This window comes from Rousettus aegyptiacus, unplaced genomic scaffold, assembly GCF_014176215.1.
Source record: "Rousettus aegyptiacus isolate mRouAeg1 unplaced genomic scaffold, mRouAeg1.p scaffold_m13_p_3, whole genome shotgun sequence".
NCBI lineage: Eukaryota > Metazoa > Chordata > Mammalia > Chiroptera > Pteropodidae > Rousettus > Rousettus aegyptiacus.
In genome coordinates, this window is record NW_023416306.1 from 117,492,199 (window position 1) to 117,514,434 (window position 22,236).

General features: G+C 34.4%; 2 protein-coding genes across 7 annotated transcripts in view; both read left to right on the forward strand.

Annotated features, from left to right (window-relative positions):
• GOLM2 (golgi membrane protein 2) overlaps positions 1–11,738 on the forward strand; it is an 86,899-nt gene extending 75,161 nt beyond the window's left edge. The window contains exons 9-10 of one of the 2 annotated variants that reach the window (XM_016145020.2): positions 3,458–3,625; positions 9,643–11,738. In XM_016145020.2, coding sequence (XP_016000506.1) covers positions 3,458–3,625; positions 9,643–9,713 — 239 coding nt within the window. In that variant the 3' untranslated portion in view covers positions 9,714–11,738. The remainder of the gene's footprint in view (positions 1–3,457; positions 3,626–9,642) is intronic. The other variant, XM_036239114.1, reaches the window with a different exon arrangement.
• A 6,207-nt stretch (positions 11,739–17,945) lies between these two features.
• Positions 17,946–22,236, forward strand: part of CTDSPL2 (CTD small phosphatase like 2) — a 67,063-nt gene continuing 62,772 nt past the window's right edge. Inside the window, exon 1 of one of the 5 annotated variants that reach the window (XM_016145018.2) lies at positions 17,946–18,484. The gene's annotated coding sequence lies outside the window, so the exon portion shown is untranslated. The remainder of the gene's footprint in view (positions 18,485–22,236) is intronic. The other 4 variants (XM_036238824.1, XM_016145017.2, XM_036238825.1 and 1 more) reach the window with 4 other exon arrangements.

A 22,236-nucleotide genomic window follows, 5' to 3' on the forward strand; every position in this document is an offset into this window, starting at 1 on the left:
CTGCAGCCCTGTGGAATCTGGAGATGAAAAGATAGACGATAAAAGGCAGAGTACGCTCCAAGGGAGGGTTTTTAGCGAAGAGAGTTGTAACCAAAGTCTAATATTTAATTCTTGTTGAAACACATCACAGATGTATACCATCATGTGATAACTTTACCCTTATTACTTCCTTTCTCCTTTCTTAAATTTTATTATTCCTTAAGATCATTCCTTTAACGTATAGGTGTTTTCTGGAAATATTTATTTCCTAAGAGAAATTATGTTGTCATCATTCAACCTGTTTTTTTTATATTTATGAATCTTAAGTCTACACATCTAGCCCTCACTTCACACCTAGAGTCTAGTTTCATATTTCCATGTTGCCTATAAAATATTTTCATTCGGATATCTTACTGGAACACTAAGCTCAGTATGCAACATTTGTTTTCTCATGCCTTCCTAATTATTCCATTTTGGCTATAGACGCCATTATATTTAGTTTCCAAGCTAGGATTATAGGATTATAGATTATACTTTGACTCTTTTCACTCTTTTGTGCCACATATTACCTTTGTCATTTTTAAAGGTATTTGATTCACCTCTACCTAATGTTTCCTCTGCTATTTTCCCAGTCTAAGCCCTTTAGCTTCTTAGTTGATTAGACAATGGAGATGCTATGGAACATAAGACAAATTAGATTCGTGATGTCCGTTTTGAAAGAAATCATGACAACTGCCTGTTGTCGCCTAAATAAAGTTCAGCCTTTCTCTGTCAGATAGAAACCAATGGTATCAATGGTCTCTATGGTCATTTGTCACTTTCTAGATTTTTGTGTTACAGTGCACAATGCATCACTTTCTAGTTATTTGTTTACATGTTTGTCTCCCATACTACTATAGTTACCAGAGATAGAGATGGAAAGTTTATTTTTGTATCACAGTGCCTAGCATGGTATCTGTCACATACATCAATGAATCTTTGTTGGATGGATGAATGAAGAGAATAGTTGATACTTTTATCTACTTTCTAACAATAACCTTTTTAAATCTCTAACTTTAAAAGTATTCCATAATTATTCTCCAATTGCTTGTCCAAACTTCCTTTTTCCATTTTCTAATATTAATACAGTCAAATTAATCTCTTTACTATCATCTTCATTCTTACTTATTCTTTGAATGCTTCTTTCCTTCTATCTGTCATGGTACAATATATCTGCCTCTTTTTCGAAAACTTCCCCTCTAGCTCTAACCCACACTGATTTCTACCTTGTGTAACTCCTTTTTGCAAATATGTTGCCCAACAGTTATATTATTTAGCAGTCTGTTATATTGGTTAGCATTATGCATTTTTATTTATACTGCCATATCCATTCACTGTTTAATGTGAAGTTTGTCTGATGTCCCCAACTTGACTGGCAATGTTGTATAGTTCGCGCTATCTCTTGTTGCTCATACGGTTTAGCTCTTTCTCCAAAGACGAAATTCTGTATATATGATAGCACAAAATACTATTTTTAAAAGGTCAGTTATGTGGTCATCCATTCTTGTTATTGATTTTCTGATTATCTCCGAGTGCCACTATAATCATAGTATTAAAAGTTTATGACTAAATTCAAGCTAGTCAGTTCATCAGACACTTTAGGAAAAAACTTTATATGTTGTTCTGTTGAAATAGTATAATAGGCACAGGAGACCATGTGTTTGGTTAATATATTTTGTTTGATCATATTAGTTAATTAACTATATTTTACATAAATTTTTAGACTAATTTTTTAGTCTTCTATATTTCATAACTGATAAAAAAAATGAAAAAGTTCTCTTGGAGAAAATAGTGTACTTTAAGAAACTCACTAGTAACTACCATGTTAAAATCTTTATATATTTAAAATAGCATTTTCACATTGCATAAAGATGTTTTCTCCATAGTAAATATTGTATATTAAGAAAAAAGAAAACATAGGTTTCTATAAATCTCCCTTTTTTTTGCTTATATTGGCATAATTTATTTTGTTGTTAGGGAAGAGGTAATAAAAAAAGTCACCAAAATGTTTTGTTTTCTATTACTATCATTAGGAAATGGTGTCTTTTTCACAAACAGCTTACCTATTCTTCACTTGTTACTGTTTTTCCTTTTTAACTCTTGTATATTCTTCTTTCTGAGCTGTATTTTATCAACTTGTCATTTATTTACTTATTGCACATGCCCAACCTTATTCTAGAATAGATTTAAGGTGACTTTCTGTTTTTTTTATTGGCCACAATTACTTCAGTTGCTGTTGTTACCAGCCCCACTTTCAAAGCCTATGTAAGTGTGATTTGTTCTTTAACTATTTTTCTGATTGACTTATTACCCAATAACGAGAAATATATTGGCCTGATAATATAGTGAGCTATCTGTAAAATTGACCAATACCTATACAATTTTTTCCATTTGCACTTAACCTCTCTTTCCAAGCAAAGGACGTCGTTATTTTTTCCCCAAATATCTCATTGCAATGTAAATTTTTATAATTCAAAAAATTTTAGACCTATCACAGAAAGTTTTTATAATTTTTAAAAAGTCTTAAGTTCTTCCATCATCAGTAATTAAGGTTACTCAGATTTTAGGGATTGGAATAAAATTTATTTTGATGCTACTTAAATTTAATGTGAAAGTAGAGTTTAACTCATGTTTGTGAGTCAGATCTTAGTCTTCCTAACATTTTAATTTTTAATGTCTATTTGTCTGTCGTTCTTTGATTTCTAATTGTTATATAACAATCTAATGTAGGTCTACTTCCTTAAGCTTCCTCTACCATTGACTTTTAAATATCCGGTTTAGGAAATGGGAAAGAATAAATCAGAATTACTTGAGTTGTTTTTTCAAGACACATACCACTAGCTATTCTGATGATTTACTCTCTCTGCTACCCCTCCTTGGAAATCAACTCATGGCTATAGCGAATCACTGTTACTGAGGGAAGTTAAGATAGTCCTCAGGTGTGTCAGTTTGTCTTAGTATCCGAAGAGAAACTAGCCTGCCTAGTACTTGTTTTTTAAAAAACGGTTATCAGAATTATTCATGGGAAGTGGTATTTCACATATCAATAAATGACTATAAATTTCAAACATGTAATATATCAAGTAATAAAAGTATTTATTCTCCTAAAGTGTTAAATTAGACAAATACTTAGATAAGTCATTGGATATTAGGAAAATAGTTCTGAATATGTGCCCTTTTCTTTAAGAAAACATTCAAACCTTAAGAAGCAAGGACTAAAATTAACACAAAGGAGAAATTCTTAAATAAAAGTTATTTTCAGTCTTCATTCTTATTTCCTTTTGTCTTGAATAACTTTCTTAAAATGTATTTTTTTTTTTATAACCTGTGTCCTGAAAGTTGCCAGGTTTCATTTGTCTACTTCTTGATCTGCCTCCAGTATAGGTCCATTCTTTTCTTCTCTCTTTACTCTTGAATTAATCCTCTACCTACTTCACAGGCCGATTCTTTGATGAAAATGAATCCCCTGTTGATCCGCAGCATGGCTCTAAACTGGCGGATTATAATGGGGATGATGGTAACGTAGGTGAGTACGAGGCAGACAAGCAGGCTGAACTGGCTTACAATGAGGAAGAAGATGGTGATGGTGGAGAGGAAGACGTCCAAGGTGAGCGTGGGCCTGGCCTCCATGCTATGACCATGAAACCCACCTCTAAATTTTTTGGTTGAATTTGTGTAGAATTTCCCCTACTTATTTATAGCAGTAGTCTTAATACAAAGAGGTTCTGTGCCGTTTTTTAATTATATTTTGAAAACCATTTTATGATAGTGGTATTTGTAGATCTGTAAGTAAATTTTAATTTCCATTTTTAGTTAAATATATTACTGATACCATGTGAAATTCAGAATCTTCAGAAGTTTTAGAACTAAATTACTTAAAATGACTCTAGACTTTACCTAAGGCGTACTCTCAGAAAATAATTATTTTCCAGTTTCTCATCTGAAAGCATTATATTTAATTTAATCTAGGTACAAATGTTGACCACACAACCTTTTTGTTATAAGGCAAACCACAAAGGGAATGGTCTCCTCTCCTCTGACTATAAGATTATTTCACTACTGATTCAGCATAGAAAGTATGGTTCCGCAAAATTTTTTGAGGCTTAAAATTTATATTTAACAATCAGTTTGTGAAGATTAGTCTGTTTTATGTTCAATACACAGATTCAACATATTTTCCTTGTTAACTGTATTATTTCTGAGCTTTTAACTTAGTGAAAGTTCAGAATCTACCTGTGTGCATGCAGCCCTTCCCATGCATGCGTATCAGAGTTTGTTGCTTTATTGCAAGTTTTTAGGCCTGTTTTCTTCTTGCTTACATTGTTTAGTCGTATGTGTGGAGCTTTTCTTTTTTCTATAAAAGTCAAATTTAAACTTAATGTGTAATACATTAGATTTTATAATATTGTGCATGAAATATTTTTCAATGTAATCTGTCTTGATTTATTCCTTAACTCTTTTTAAAGTAATTAAACTTTATTTAGGTTCATGACTAGAATTGTTTTTATAAAACTCAGAAGAAAATATAGTTGACTTAAAATTCTTACCTAGTTGTTGTAATTTATTACAGAGTTAATAAAAGGGAAACTAGAGACTCCAACTTCCACATAGGCATTGTTCTGGTTGCCCATTCTAGTTTTGGAAGAATGGTTACTGGGAATAGGAAGAGATTAATAAATGCTAGTAGTTATATAAGGATTTGTTAATGAGAACTTCTCAAGTACCTCTTGGTACTTTTGAATAAATTATACTCATCTTTTCTATAATTTCATCTTTTTATCATAAATTTTATCATTTTTTATCACTTGTGATTCGTTTGGATTACATTTGTTTGCAGTTGTTTATAACATTGCTTTAAGGCTTTTTCATACATTGATATCATATCACCAATTAGAATGTAGGCTCTTAGTAGGGCAGAAATTTTCATTTATTTTACCTTCTATTTTGTCTATATCCTTTTCTGCCTTTTTATATTCACCCACAACACCTCATAGAACTTAGCATACATGAGGCCCTCAGTAAATGTTGTTAACAATAATTTTATGTTTTTCTCAATGAGCTTTTATTCTTATAACCCTTTAACTTCTGGTCTTACAAGCTTGTTTGGTTTATGCTTTAAACATTCTCTAGTTTTTTATTGTTGTTATTTTTCAGAAGGGCTTCAGTCATCTTACTGGGTAATTTTTAGCCTTTCATTAGAACAATTAATTTCAACCTTAATTGAAAATAATTTCTTATATTTTGGCTATCTTAAATTTGATGACTTTTATTACAACATTTTATGGTTTTTGTCCATAGCAAGTACATTTATCTTCAATGCCTTCTCTTTCTGCCTGTCCCACCCTCAGTTCTCATTGCCACTTTCCACTTTGAATCTCCAGTACCCTCATGCTGCCCTACCCCTACCTTTTGTTTTGCAAGAAAATAAATCCATTCATTCTAAGGAATATAAGGGAATTATATCCTCAAAGAAGTAGGGACGGGATTGGTAAATTTGGGAGTTTATTTGCAAGTGAATCTTATTTGAACTCAGGGTTGCCATTTAACATTTTTATCCCATTCAGGGGTTCACTAAGTGTTAACAGAATAGGGCAGCTACCAAGAGGACTTTCTTATCACAGGTAACAGAAAGATGCAAGAACATCAACTCCAGCAAATAAAGAGAAATAAGTTTGGGTAAAATGACTAACAAGGAATGCTGGAGACCCAAATAATTTTAAACATATTTACATGTTTGAAATGTTTCATGTTTAAAAATTTTAGATATAGTATTAACTGTCCAAAAGTGGGGAGAGGGATTTATGGCTGTTCCCTAGTTTATCAACAATTTGGATTTCAAATGTTTATTATTAAGTTAGAATATTTGGAATTTAAAAGAATTTTTTTCATGGCTTCAATGTAGAAATAATGGTTAAGTTCCCTGTATTTGTAGCCAATGTAGGCAGTAGAATAGGATGGTAAGAAAAAAAAAAAACATTAACCTGAGAGTCAGGAGACCAGCTTTTCAAGTTGCTTAAACTCTCTGGGCCACAATTTTTTCATCTGTAATATGAGAGTATAGACCTAGTGTTCTTAGTGCTAAATTTCTTGTGCTATATAGTGATTCACAGTGGAATCACTATATGTATAGCACAAGTATTATAGGAAAATGTGTGTCGGATTTCAGCAAACCGGAAAACACATCTTCCCCCAAACGTAGGAAAGAAAATGGAAACTACTGCCCCCATTGAGACTGCAGCCAGAGATATCAAAAACTGAAGCATGCACTTCAAAAGCACTGTCAAGGTTCTAGCAGTAGGGGTGCTTCTCTGCTCTCTTTAGTATTAGGAGTTTTTCCTCAAGATGTGTCCCTAGGATTAGAGATTCCAGCTACAGGACTGAGATTCTGGCTTTAGCTAAGGACACTCTGGCTTTCGTCTCTGAAACTCTGGATTATGAAATGAAGGTTTGGGCAGTTTCTCTGCCAATAGGAAGCTGAAGGATTCCAGCCTTATCTCTGATGCCTGTTTGTACGTATTAATCATTTGGGTCACCACTACCTGCACAGTGTTTTTTTGTAGAATTAAACGAAGCCTAATTTTCCCATGTTTACAATCTTGGTTTATTTCCGTTTTTAATTCCTCATTTCCTGAACCATCTTTAAAGAAATATTTTATTTATATTGGTGTAAAATTTTTCCTCTAACTTTCTAACAATCCACTTTGGAAACAATACACATCTGATATATATCTTTTAATTCATTATTTTAATAAGGAGATGGATACTTAACAAATTCTCTGTACTTTTATCTTTAATCCCATATAAGTTCTGAGTTTGTTTAATAGGATATGAAATGCATATAACTAAGTATATCTATAGAAAGAAGCTTAACATAGTTCTTAAATGCCTAGATTCTGGACCCAAGACTGCCTGGATTTCAATCCTACCCTCCACCACTTACTACCTCTATCATCTTGTGTCACCCTAACCTCTGGGCCTCAATTTCCTCATTTGTAAAATAGGGACAAATATAGTTAAATAACTCAACACTTATGTGGATTCTGTGATTTAAGTGTTCAGCACTTAGAATAGAATCTTTCACACTGTAAGCACTATATAAGTGTTTGTTGAATAAAATAATAATTTTAAGAAGTAAAAGCAAATCTAGAATTTTTCCTCTGGGCTTTCTGCTTTAGAGGATAATTGCACTTTAGCCTGTAAATTAATTTGTATGTGTCAGTGGAGCCTCACTGCCTTATTGAGCCAGGATGTTCTTGCTTGGTATAGCTTGCTTTATGGAGGTGGTTCTTTCTTGACTCCAGAAGGAATTAAGGAATTATTTAATAAATTATAAATGTCTTTATATTTCCCTTAATAGTCATTTTATGTTGTGAGCTTTTTACAGATTTTACTACTTTATAAAGTAAAATAAAACATTAGTTTATATAATTATATTTAGTGGTTATCTGTTAATTCTATATCAGATTTGGTTAGGTAATTTCATCATACTTTACAGATAAATGCAGAGGTTGTTAGTAGACACTTGAATTCCTGTCAGAATAGCTACACTGAAAATGGACTCTACTTAATGAAATGATAGCTCAGTGTAAGAAAAACTCTATTCCAAAAGTCATGAAATTCTGAAAAACAATGTAAAGGCACCATATCAAAATTTTACTAAAGAGCATAAGTAAAACCAACAAACTCCTACTTATATTTATTGAGGACCTTGGAAGTAAAGACTGTCGTCAGATATACTATTTTATTTTGAGGCAAGAAAAAACAGTTGTTACTCCTGTTCTACTGAGGAGGTAATTAGAAGTCTAAAGAGGTTTAGGAACTAGATCATGTTTGTTAAATGTCTGAGCCAGGACTAGAATTTAGTTTTTCCATTTCCAGACCTTTGCTCTTATCTTTTCTCTTTATAATTATTATTTTAAAAATCCCGAAAGTAACAATATTTTTCTCTTTTTAACTTTCCTTTTAAATTTCTCCTTTATGTAGTAGCTTTTCCCACTGCTCCATGGTGATTAAGTCTTCATGTAATTGCTAAAATTCTCAAAGATGTGTTTATAGCCATGAGGTGAGGTCCCATAACATGGATACTAGATGCCAGTGATTATTTTCTTTTTTAAAACCAAAGATAACTTTTTAAAGTATGAAGCGTTATTTGATAAGAGATTGATTAGTATATTTTTAAAATACTAGTGTGATTATGGATATAATTTCAGCCTTTATACGTAACAGATATGGGGTTATCATATCTAGTGGATTACACTATTAAAGATATGAGTTAGAATATGATACGGAATGGTTTCCTGCAATTCTAAATGAGAATTTCTATAAGTTTAACAGGAAAGTTATTGAAAGGAAAGAGAAAGTTGGTTGTTTGGAATTTTTTATGAATAAATATAAGGAAGAAATAAGAACACATCATTATGGTAAGTTAATACATAGTATGTATACCACGTGGCATCTTTCTCGATCTACAGAAGCTGAGAGTGGAAAAGCTATCCAATCAAAACTAATAGATTTCAGAATACTTTATATACATATGAATTTTGATTCTAATATATCTAATTAAATTGTGTAATTATATTTCCAGACAATTACAATAGTAACACCTCAATCTGTCGAACACTAAGCTATTGGGTAATTGTAATGGTGAACCAGAGAGTAAAAAAGTCAATTTTAAAGGCTAGAGGAGCCAAAAGATGTCATTAAAAGCCATGTACTCATGAGAGCATCTTAGGCTCTGATTGAAATACTTTTCATTATTATTCTAGCATTTTAATACTCTGATTAGTCTTACTTCAAAAGCTGTACTTTATAGCATAATTAGAAGAGAAGAATTGCTATTCACAGATAAACTAACAGTGATGTGAAATGACAGGTGACAGCCAAGACTGACCCAGAAAAACCTATCAATAACCAACTAAGTCAAACTCCAAAGCACTATGTGGAGTCATTTAATATAGCTACTCAAAGTTACTTTGAGGATCTTACTGTCTAACAGTATTATATAATAATTTTTTTCTTTTTGGTAAAGAAACAGTTAAGTTTTGGTTTGTATACTCCATTTAGGAAGTTATTGGTAAACTCTTTGCAGAGAAGCAAAGAAATTCACTAAAATGTTAAATGTTGGGATTATGAGTAACTTATTTTCTAATTTTTACATATGACAACAGATTAATTTTATAAATAGAAAAAAAATTTATGGTTTTTAAAGGCATGAAACTTAATATAGGACGGTTTCTACCAAAACTTTAATTAAAAGGACTAGACTTCATCTATATAGAAATAATATATTTATTTAAAAGCATCAACTCATCATTGTTTGTGGGTTCCTAAAATTTCACTAACTATATCTATCCAGTTTCCTTCCTTCTTTCCTTCCCTCCCATCCATCCATCCATCCATCCATCCATCCATCCGTCATCATCATCAAAAAATTGTTAAAATTAAGTAATTTTCCAGATAGTTACAGACTTTTCTTTCTAATAAATAGAACACTGTTTGCAGGAAGTATAAAATAAAGAGAAGAAAACTACCATAAAGCTGAGGAAAAAAGAGACATCATTCAATTGGATTTCAGCAAGTGATTTTAAAAATAATATTCTTGACATATAATTATTTCCCTTACAGATGATGAAGAACGAGAACTCCAAATGGATCCTGCAGACTATGGAAAGCAACATTTAAATGATGTCCTTTAAGCCCTAAAGGAAGACTTCAAAAAACCTAAAGTGCTGTAAAATGGAATCATTTCTACTTTGTCATTTTTGACTTTTGTTGTAAAGATCAGTTGTATCAGTTGTAAAGATACATTGAGATAGATTTAAGGAAAACTTTTAATGAAGGAATGTACCCATGTACATATGTGAACTTTTTCATATTGTATTATTAAAGCAGAGACTTTTTTGATTATATTACAGTTGAGCCAAAAACAAAATAAGCAAAACTGTAGTCTTTGCATTTAAACTAATGTATATTTTACATTTTATTGAGCCTAATTCTTTTCACAAGTGGACAGAGAAAAAAATGGTTGTACAGTTTAGATGCTGCACATAGCATAACCACAGTGTGAACAGTTATTCAGCTAAAAAACTTTTTATATACTAATATATTCTTGTTAGCCCAACAGGTATTCTGTTCTACCTACCCCTTTATCTCATGCTCTTCAAGGAATTATATGTAGAATAGTTAGATAGAAGAGGTTACCTGGAAGCCAAACACTGGGCAGCATGTGCACAAAATCACCTCCTTACTCCTTTTATTTTACATGAACGCTGATGTGTTTTGGCAGATAAGCTTTCAGCTGAAGCCTGATGAAATTTGAGATAATCTGCAAAGATATAACAATATTTATGAGTTATACTTTATTTAGTTCATGAAATCGTGAATTGCATGATTGACGATATATTTTCAATTTTTATTTTTTTTTACATAATACTAGTACTGTCTAACTATAACCAGCACTGGCTAAAATTTTTATATTTTCAGAGTTCAAGTTGGTGAAGATATTCATGGTTTAAATGCCAGATTCTGAAAGAGGCTAAATCATCTTCAAAATAAATCTGTGATCAGTATTTCAAAGCTTCTCTGGTAGTTACAGTGATTTTATTTAACTAGGCTTTCTCAGAATTACTAAATAAGGAGTTTTAACAGATTTTTATTAATGCACAGATAAATAGAAGTACAGTGAGGTCCACAGCCGTTTAATTAAAATAGCTTAAAAATTTGTAATAAAGATGAAGAATCCTCGTAACTACTTAATATGTTAGTTAAGAACCCATAAACCTCATATTTGCTAGCCTTACAAAATTATTTTAAATCAATCTGTCTTTTTTGACATTTTTAAGTCGATTCATAAGTTAACTGATCCTTGTTTTAAATCTTAGTGCTCTTCACCAAAATAAAAGGTTTTGGTCATAAGGAGAAATTTAAGATCGCTGTGTTTCAGAAGGGCTGCTATAATTGTACATAAACATGAAATGCTTTTTCCCACCCCCTGTACTCAGGTTCTAGTCAAAATTCAAATTTATAGAGATTTTTTTAAAAAGTTTGTTCACTTATTGGAGGTGCAGAAATTGTCAGACTTTAGTTTGAAAATATTAAGCAACCAGGAAAAGATATAGTGATTTACTAAAATTGTTGTTTCTACCATATCAAAATTAGCAATTCATGCCTTTGCTACGAGTCAGGCTTATAATGAATAGGTACGAGAGTTCACAGGATTTTTAAAAATGGAGTTAAAGGGAATTAATGTACATCTTCTGGGAGTTAGGGCAGGAAGATGAATCAAAAACATACTCCTAGTAATACTTTATTTTAATACTTTATTTTAAATCTTTATAAATGAAAACTATGAAATTTCCTGCCTTAGTTCCTTTGTCATAAAAACAGTCACTTGGTTTTATGGTAGCTATTATTCACACACAGCAAAATTTCTTCTGTTAGCAGTCTAGGCATTTTATAAATTGAGAAATCTTGGACCAATTGATAATATGTCCAACTGTATTAACATTTTAATGCTATAATATACTATGTGAATCTTAAAATTCTGACATTCTACAGTCTGTATTAGACATGCTGGTTTTATAATGTTTTACTTCTGCCTTAAGGTTTAGGTTTTTTTAAATGTATTTTTGCCCTGAATTAAGTGTTAATTTGATGAAAAATGCTTTTAAAATCATCACTTACTGGGTTCTAATAAATTAAAAATTAAACTTGTTTTATTATTTTGCTGATTCTGATACATAGTCACACCTGACACTCATGTGATGCAAATAATTACATTTTAATGCCAAAATTTGAGTAAATTTAAAATTTATCTTAAGCTAAGCTAAACTAGAATGGTGGAAATTTTTACACTAGAAGTGTTTACTGTAGTGCTAGTTTATTCAACAAATATTGAGTGCTTTCTGTGTCCCTAGCATTGTTCTAGGTAGTGAAAACACTGCAGTGGATAAGGTAAACCAGGTTTCTTTTCTCATAGAGCTTACATTCAACTGGGAGCAGTCAGAGAATATATAAGTAAACACATGCACAAGATAATTTTAAATAGTCATAGAGCTGTTAAAAATGAAACAAAGTTCCAAGGTCTCTAAGGTTCCAAGTAGTCAGGTTTTTACTTAACTGAGACATTATAGTTGTGAAGCTAGAATAGCGTGAGCAAGGATAGAAATGAGGCTGAAGAGGTTTGGAAAGCATAAGATAAGGAGAATCTTGTGAGTTCAGGTGGCTTGCTACTGACCCATAAAGAGAGAATGCAGAATATAAAATGTACATAGAAGGATGATTCCAAAGTAAATGTTCAGACTTCAAATTTATTTCTAAATTATGTCCCTTTATTTTAAAAAATTTGAAGATCGTGTGCCTTTTTGACTTCTCATTTGTATAATGCTGTAACAACAAAATTTGCTAAAATATGAAGGCAGAAAATCTGTTTAAAAAAAAATTATGAGGGAGATAGTCACTTCCCATAATGACTGATCTTGGAAACTTCTGTTCCCTCACATATCTGACCCAGTGGCTCCAATAAGACAATCAAACACTGTAACATTGGTACATTTCCAAAGTCTTAACATCACACATGAGCCATCATAAATATTTGGTTCTAATTGAGTTAAATCCAGTTCCTTTTAAAAGATTCTCCTCACTAAAGGTTCCAAGTGGAAATTCAACCAATTATATCAGGGGAAAAAATGGGACATTTAATGGTCCATGTAAGCAAACTGCACAAAGGGTAGAAGTTTCCTCGACTTGACAATAGAAGCAAGGACTAAATGCTGTCAACTTTGTTTAACCAACTCCCGTTGTTGCTTCTCTGTACTTGTTATCTTCATTCTTTCAGACCAGTTCTCCCACTCAAAGCTCTAACTGAGACTTCCAACAGGTCATATTTTCTTAGTTTTGGCACGTGAGAGGGGCTGCTTCTCTTAGTTCTACTTCAAAAAATCTAAAGGAAGGGATGCTTCTGCTTCTGGCTATCATTAACTTGACTAGCCCTCCTGGATTAGTAGCAGCTTTAAAACTAGATGAGATATATTAAGCAACTGTTTTCAGGCAGCATAAATTTCTGAGAGAAGTAAAAGTTAAGCCATTAAGCCCCACAATCACCCAGCTTCCCCTGGTGTAAAGAGGCTGGAGTGCTGAACTGAGAAGACAGAGATCATAGTGGGGGGCAGCTGAAGCCATTGGAACCTATGGGGTTGGACAGCAGAGAAGAGAGCTATTCGGAGGTAGCCCAGGAGTTACTACAAGTCCAGGTCTATATAATCACAGCAAGACCACCAGATGCTTACTAGATAGCAGTTGCTACACAATTGAGAATGGAATAGAGATAACAAAGGTCAAGTGCTGGCATAAAGGCAGTGCTGAGGGACATTGGATTTCTGGGCCCGCTAAGATGGAGATTTCCTTAACAACTGTGGCATGCAGCTGAAACACTAGAAAGGTTATACCTTAGGAGTAGACCATGCCCTAGAGTAAGAATTACTCAAGACCTGTACTAACATGCTCTGACAAGATTGTCAGGGAAGACAGATAGAGTATGGAGATTTGAGTCCTGCCAAGTTGGAACTTATGAAATTTCTAAGGTTTTCCATAGACATGAACTAACAAAACATAAAACCAAGCCTATTCCAGTATAAGGTGACCACTCAGTAACTGAAAGTACCTGCTAAAACAAGAATTATCACTTTTCAGAAGATAACAGAATCCAGAATATCTACAATGTATACACAATGTCCAGTATTCAATAAAAAATTACTAGATGTATGAAGACAGAAAAATGTGATCCAGTTTTAAAAATTTCACATGGCCGTCATTATTTTTTAGATTTGTTATTCGTTAATGCAGGTGTTAAAAACAAGTTCAAAGATTAAATGAAATTATGTTTTAAAGGAGTGAACAGAAAATCTCAGCACAGAAATGAAAATTATTTAAAAACCTAATGGGAATTCTAGAACTGCAAAGTACAATACCAAATGAAAATTTTATTGGATAAGTTTAATAGCAGATAGAGATGGCAGTACAATGAACTTGAAGATATGCAAACATACTCATTCTATAAGTATTTGGAAATAGAGGGTTAAAATGTCGAGAGACCCAGAAATGTGGATTTGGAATTCATTTTTCAAATATTGAGTCCTCAAGATGCTATCCACCCCATCCCTTAACACATAAGCTCCATCATGAAAGAACAATGATCATCCTTTCTGTTGCAAAGTTGAGTACCTAATATGTGTAGAGAACTGTTCTGAATACTGTGGCTATGACAGTGACAAAGTCCCTGCTTTCATGGAACTTATATGCCAGAGGGAGAGAGAATTATTTTCTATACTCATAGTGATAAGTATAAGAAAAATTAGAATAATGGAATAGCTATGGAGGAGTGCTATTTTAGATAGGATGATCAAGGAGGGCCTTTCTAAAAGGTGGTGAGAACAAGCCATGTGAATATCCTGTGCAACACTATCCAATGTAAATACACTGCAAGCCAATTTAAAATTTTCTAGTAGCAACATTTAAAAAACAGGTGAAATTTTGATATTTAACCAATATAGCCAAAATATTATTTAAACATGTAATCGATACATAATACTATTAATGAGATATTTTATATTCTTTTGTACTAAACCTGAAATGTAGAGTATATATTACATGTATAGCATATCTCAATTTGGACATTAAATTGCATTGGAAATATGTGATTGCTATTTAGAGTTCATTCGATTTCTAGTTCAATAAGTATATTCACATACTCATGTTCCAAGCATATTTAGGAAGTTTTCCAATAACTAAATCTAGTATTAATTTTTTTAATAGACTTTACCTTAAGCAGTTTTAGGTTCACAGCAAAATTGAGTAGAAAGCATATAGTCCTCCCTTCCCCTAGCTTCCCTCACCATCAACGTCCTGTTCCAGTGTAGAATTGTTTGTTATAATTGATAAACCAACATTGACACATTACCAAGGTTTTTAATTTACACTAGGATTCACACTTTGTATTGTATAATCTATGTGTTGGACAAATGTGTAATGAACGACACATACCCACCATTATAGTATTATGCACAATAATTTCACTTCCCTAAAAATCACTTGTTTCACTTATTCCTCTTTCCTTGGCTCTAAACCTCTGTCTTTTCATTGTCTCCATAGTTTGGCCTTTGCCAGAATGTCATATAACAGGAATCATACAGTACACAGCCTTTTTAGAGTGGCTTATTTCATTTAGTAATATGCAGTTGAGTCCCCCATGTCTTTTCATGGCTTGATATCTCATTTCTCTTTGGTTGAAGAATATTCTATTGTGTGGATGTACCAAAGTTTACTTATCCATTCACCTACTGGAGGACATCTTGGTTGCTCTAAGTTTTAGCAATTATGAATAAAGCTGCTCTAAACATTCGTGTGCAGGTTTTTGTGTAAACATAAATTTTCAACTCCTTTGAGTAAATACCAAGGAGCAATTTTTTTTATTGTAATATATACATAAAATTTACTATTGCAATTTACATTTAAAGTGTATAATTCAGTGGCATTAAGTACATCTACAATGTGCAACCATCACCAATATTTAGTTCCAGAACTTTTTCATCACTCCAAATGAAAGCCCTGAAAAAGTTTCTTGAGTATTATTTTAAATTTTAAGTTAAGGTCAAATAAAGTTAAAATATAAGCTTCTCAGTCACACTAGCCACATTTCAAGTGCTCAGTAGCTGTATGGGGCACAAGTTTAGGGGAAGAGAATTAGAGGCAGAGGAAACAATAAATACAAAGCCCTTGATAGAGGAATACGCTTTTCAAAGAACAGTTAGTTGGCCAGTGTGACTGGAGTACAAAGAGCAAGAGTTAGGGAGTGTTCTCAGTGAAGTAGCCAAGGGTCAGCAAATAAAGCACTTTGCATGTTCACAGTAAAGACTTAGATGTTAGTGATGCTGGAAAGGTAATAAAGAGATTAAAAATGATTACTCTGGCTGCTGTGTTGGGGAGATTAAAGGAGGTTTGAGATTGAAGCAGGAAGACTTCAAAGGCTGTTATAGTATTCCAGGTGAGAAATGGTGGTTCTTGAACTAGAAAGGTATCTGAGGTGAAGAGAAATATTTGGATTCAGGATATATTTTGAAGGTTTAGTTTATTGCACTTACAATGGATTTGACATTAGATATGAGAAAAAAACTGTTCTGTAAGGTGAATACAGTGTAACAGGTTTGAGAGAAAATTAGGAGTTGTTTTGATCTCGTTAAGTTGCAGATGGTCATTGCTATCAAGTGATCGCAATATTACGGCAAAATGAACCCTTTGATACTTCAATATTTATTATGACTATTACTTCCTTAGTGAATTGCAACAAGAGAATGATAAAAATATAATTCATAGAGATAAAATTAATATAAGAATGGATTTGTGAAGTGCATATGCCTTATATATTGGCGTAAAAATATATTCCATATACTCTGGAAGAAAGGACCTCCTGAAAGACTGAAGATCCAAGATATTTCTATGGCATTACTTAGTGGACATCCTATTTCATTAATGTTTTCACATAACAATAGCTTCGGATAGTTTAAAAAGCAGACATGCACATATCTACACACAAATCACTTTGTAAATGGCATATTTTAAATTTTCGGAGGTTTGTAGTTACTACTTGGAATTTTTTTTTAGAAAATTTTTTTTTACCTCATTAAAAAATTATTTTAGTCGTCAATTGGGGGTAATTGTTTAAATTCTATTGCTTTACTTGATACATACTGAATAATCAGTAACCATTTGATTTCCAATTGTTTTTTTCAGGAATTTATTATTTTGTGGACATGCTGTATACTTCGGGCTCTCAGTAAATGTCGCATTCATCAGAGCATTCCTATACTAGGAAGATTTAAGGTACAAATATCTCAGGGCTCTGACAGGATCTGCAGTATACAAAGCTTTCAGAAGACGATCCATCTGCTTCATACGTTGAAACAGAAACAACCAGATAGATGCACAAGGTTCTCTGTTTACCACTTAGCCACATCGCTCTTCACAATCTTCCCCCCATCTCTATCCCAGCGCACACAACTTCCCCAATGTTCAACGCGATCTTGTATTTGGACCTTTCCGTCTGTCGTTTGCTTTACCTAGACACTCTTCCTCTGTAGCATCAACTCTTCCTTTCTGTATCACTCACATGTCACCTCATGAGAGCCTTCCCAGGCCATCACCAGCAACCCTTGTTTGTCTTGCTACGCCTGTCAAGAACTCTTTCTTATAGTCATTCTATCACACTATTTTAATTCCGTTTACTTGTCTGTCTTCAATAGACTGTTAAGTCCGGAAGGCAGGGTTCATTCACTGTTGTGAAGTGTTGTATCTCTCGCACCTAGTATTGGCCTAACAGTGTTTTTTCAATAAATATTTCTTGATTGAATAATGAGAGTGGCTGGAGTTTCAGTAAACAGATAATGCTCTTCCAACCACTCGGCTTGGTTTTCTGATAGTCACTAGGATTGCACGCCCCAGACCGATACATTTTCACCATGTGAGGCTGACCGTCCTTTGACCCAGACTTGCAGGTAGAAAATCATGTCCGAATCTGACCTCTCAGCAGAGTGACCGCCGACACCTCGTGGAGACGAAGGGCGTGGGTTTGTACAATTCCACGAGCAACTGCTATAACCTCTAGGCAATGAGCTGGGAAGAGAGCCTTTGCTACCAGGATCCCAGGAAAGACGAAGGATTCATCTTAACCCACCTCTGGCAGCGCTCTCCCCTCACTACCACCTCCAGCGCGCCAAGCCGTTAGTCCCACCCCATCCCATTCGGCTCCACCCACCTGGCGCGCCACGGTAACTAAAATCCTAGCCGCCAGAGTGCGCGACGCGTTCCTAAGCCCCGCCTCCGGGGCTGGGGCACGCTCCCCCTCCCACCTCTGCCTAAGCAGTTCCGTTAGTAGCGGGAGGAAAAACCGTCCTTCGGGTCCCCGCCTCTCCACTCCCAACGCTTTACTCCCTACTCCCCCTGCGACCACTACACAGCTACGGAGGCCCTAAAGTACAAATATCCCCCCGGCCCTTGGCGTATCCTGATAGGTTTTGTTTTTGTTATTCCATCTGGTCCTAAGGCCCTGCATTCAGTTTCTGTCAGGAATTCAGGCTCGCGAGTTTCTTCCGGCAGCAAGAACTCCAACGATCTTCACGGAAGTAAAAGTTTTTCTTTTTTCTTTTTTTGCCGCTGTGGCCGCCCACATTCCTTCCCTCCCACCTCGCGGAATTGTGGCGGGAGGGGGAGGAGGAAGTCAAAGCGCCTGCGCGGAGAGGCCGCTTTCCATCCGGGTCCCTGTCCGTGCGGTGCAGCAGGTCGGTAGGCGGGAAATGGCGACTGGCTGAAGGAGCTGGTTCTGTTGCTGCTGCGGGCTAAGCGGGAAAGACACCACACATTGCGCAGTCGGGACCATCACCGGAGCCTGAGGACACTTCTCTGTCGTCACAGTTAGGTAATCCCCCCCGTCCAGACACTGCCGCTGCTCCTAGCCTTAGTCTTCCTCCTCTTCCAGGGCCGTCTGCCGGGATCTCCTCCCATTCCAACCGGGCTCTCCAGCGGCTCCCGCGCCTTGGTAGGCATGCACTGTTGGCACCTCGAACGTCCGCTGTGTGGAGCCGCTCTTCTCTGGACTTTCCCCTGGAAACAGAAAGGGCGCTCACTTCCCGCCAGCTTCAGCTCCCAGGCTGCGCGGCCTGTGTTGTGATTTCTGGGGTTAGATTTCACTTTGCAACACCCCCACCCCCTCCGATCTCACGTTCCTCGTCCCAAACCTTGTGGTCCCTCTGGGTAATTGGGATAAATCAGCTTTTCTTTTGGCTCACCTGATGTTTTCGATATTTCATTCTTTCTAGTAGGGTGCTTTTAGGGGGGCGTTGCTCTATCTCAGTTTTTATAAAAACCTTTTGAGGTTCTAGAAGGAGAGATTTCATTAAGTTCTGTTCATCTCCTGTACTGTTAAAACGTTGAGCTGACATTGTTACTTTTTCAAGTCAAGAATGGTTGTAAAAGACGGTCCATGTGGAAGGCCTGTGGTTTCTGTAGTGGTCAATTAAGGGTGAATCTTACGGTATTCTTCGTAGTATTCTACGCTTTCTTTGGGTATTAAACGCCTGTGTGGGTGTTTACTTTTCAGTTCTTGAGAATTTCGTGAATAATTGTATAAGTAAATTGTGTTTATTTACTTCTCACCCTATTGGTGGCTGGATGTGTGATGATGTTAAGCACTTAGAGTATCGTAGATTAGACTAAAGAGATACTGCTCGTAAACTGCCTTAAGATCCTGAAATCAAATGTAGTTATAGTAGTTGTTCCTCCGAGGCAGAGATCTTTTAATGATAATAAAGTAATATCAAGATTATTGCCCAACACGGGTATACAAATTAGTGACTTAAAAGGATAGATTTATCTTCGTAATTTACAGATCACAGATTTTTTAATATACTGTTTTTCTATTCTTTGATAAGTTTTAAACTTTCGTTTGTTGTCCAGCTGTTAAAGCAAGGAAATGAGTAGTTAAAGCTAGTTTTATTCTTTTTTTTTTTTTTTTTTAACATTGCAAACCAGTTGTCTGTAAAGAGAAGTAATAGGAAGCTATTGGTGTTTTTCAGAATTTGTCTTTTGACCTTGTTGAATTTGGGGCTGCTGCTGCTGTTGTTTTAACTAGTTAAATTAATTTTTTAAATTTATTACATGTCATTTGATATTAATAACTTAAAGACTTTCAGCTCTCTAGGTCCAGTTTAGAAGACGTCACTATTGTTAGCATATTAGGGTTAAATTTCAGTAATAAATAGAAACACACAAACATCTTTATAGTCGTCATTTGGTAGATTTTCCCCCCAAGGTCATAAAGAAAGTCAAGGCAAATGTAGCTCTTAATGTGAAGCAGTCTTTTAGGATGGAGTGGAACTTCATACTTATCTTCTAGGACCAAAAGATTAGGGAGTGAGAAGTGGTAGGGAGGGCATGTTGGATACTTGCTGAGCCAATTTATTTAAAAAGTAGGGCCAAATATGTGACCTAAAAGGATGTAAAATAAATTATTGGCCTAAATGTAGGCTTTATCTGCACTTTAATGACCTTTGGGGTAGTTTATAAAGCATTAATGGTTTTAATAAAATTTGGTTTATAGGTAGCTGAATGGGCACTGTCTGTAGACCTTATCTTCAAGAATTCACCCAAATTGTTTTAATTCTGCGTTCATTTAGTACCTGCGCTCTTCAGATAATCTCAGTGTGATCTGAAAGTATGTGAAAGCTCTACGTGGTATAGTTCTTAACCTTTGTGGATTTGCAGCTATATGGAAATTACAAGTAGGATTGCATAGAAAAACCAAATAGGATTGATATGTTTTATAATATTCCAATCTATGTAGAGCTAATAATATTTCTTTTCCACTGTTACGAAATTAAGAATTGGGGAACTTATATTTTTCCCAGATTCATCTAGCTGATCCCATGTTCGAGATTTCTGGTCAAGAGGTTTCTTCACAAGATTATTCTATAACGGAAATCATCCAATTCTGCTTTTAAAAAACTTGGACCTGGTGTTAGGAAAGGAGTACTAGACTTCAGGCTCAAAACTGTAGAATTAATTGCAGATTTAATAAAATGGTATTAAATTATCTCGGTCATAGGAGACTGTGCTTTTGGATTAATGTGATGAAAAATAAAGTGGTACATCAATTCAAAATAAACACTAGTTATATTTGTAATTTACCAAGTTGTTGTGAAAGCATAAAGTAGAAAAGACACTAAACAGTTATAAATAGCGAATATGCTGAGAGAACCTCATATATGGTGTGCTCTAAGTAATTCTTCTGGCTAGGTTAAAAAGTTACCTGACCATTTTAACTGGATTGGCTACCGGGGTCATTTGCTGTACTTTGAAGATGAGACTATTTAACAAATACAGGATTTATGATAAAACCATACAGTTGCAGTTTTAGTTTCCACTCACTTGACATTTGCCAGGAGGCATATATATCTAAGCCAGACATATATTCACTACTGCCTGTATAATTACATTAATTTTTAATTTAGACTATTAAATTGTAATTGGATCTGCATTACAAATAGGTAGACTAGGTGGCTGGCTGTGAGGTATAATTTGAGAATTGTTGATGCTAAACTTTGTGTATGTTCTGCGTGTTATGGAATTCTTTCTAAAATATTCTGCTTAAAATGACAAATTCCCTGGAAGAGAAATTTTAAAATACAGTCTTTTATTAACAATATTAGCACAGATTAGTTTATCAGATAAACTTGCTCTACCTATACAAACCAGGTCAGGGTTTAGAGGCAGCGTGGAAGATAGAAGTAAACTTTTACGAACTATGATGAGGTGGTGTGTGACATACAGGAACATTGTCTAGGGGAGAAAGGCATGTTGGGGGTAAAGTCATAGCTTCAAGCTTGGGCCTCTTAGGTCCATTGGGGTTCTTATGAATCTGGCAGTAATGATAGGTGAGACTAAGCGATCCTAAGAAGAAATCATAGGACCTTAAGGACAAATATGGTATATAGGTTTGGCCAGCCCTTATGTTTGTTTACTTCAATCTGTAGGTCCCCTAGTTAGTATGGTATTTTTAGAGAAGAGTGAAGAGAAATACTAAGATGCCATTGGAAAAAAATAGTGGTGTAAAATATTTACGTATAGTCTTTTAAATTTAATATAAGGTCACAGCACGCCAGTTGACTTCATTACTGACCCCATATTTTATGATATATATAGACTCTCCTGTATTAAAGAGAGTGTAGAAAAGGAAGTGTATCTAGATTAAACATGAATCATCAGCAATACTTTGACTTGAGATTCTAGCAGTCAGGTTTTAATAATAGCTATAATGCTTTTAGGACAAGGAAATGTGTTTATTACTTTGATTAAAGAACAACTACTGAAAGGCACTTGAATACTTTATAAATAATTGTGATTAATATTTAGTAATAGTGGTTTACATAGTTTAGGAAGAATGTTTTCTTTCTTCGGACTAAATACTTTTATATTGAGAAATTGGGAACTAAAAAAGCAGAGACATTACTAAAAATAAATACAGGGAAGATTAAGAACCTGTTAGCAGCATAACTTGATATTTTAAGTTTCTCATGTTGACCAGTTAAAGTAATCTTTAAGTGGGAATTTAAAGGCACATTTTATTAACAGAAAAGTATATTATTTTTTAAAGAAAAATATCCAGAACCCATA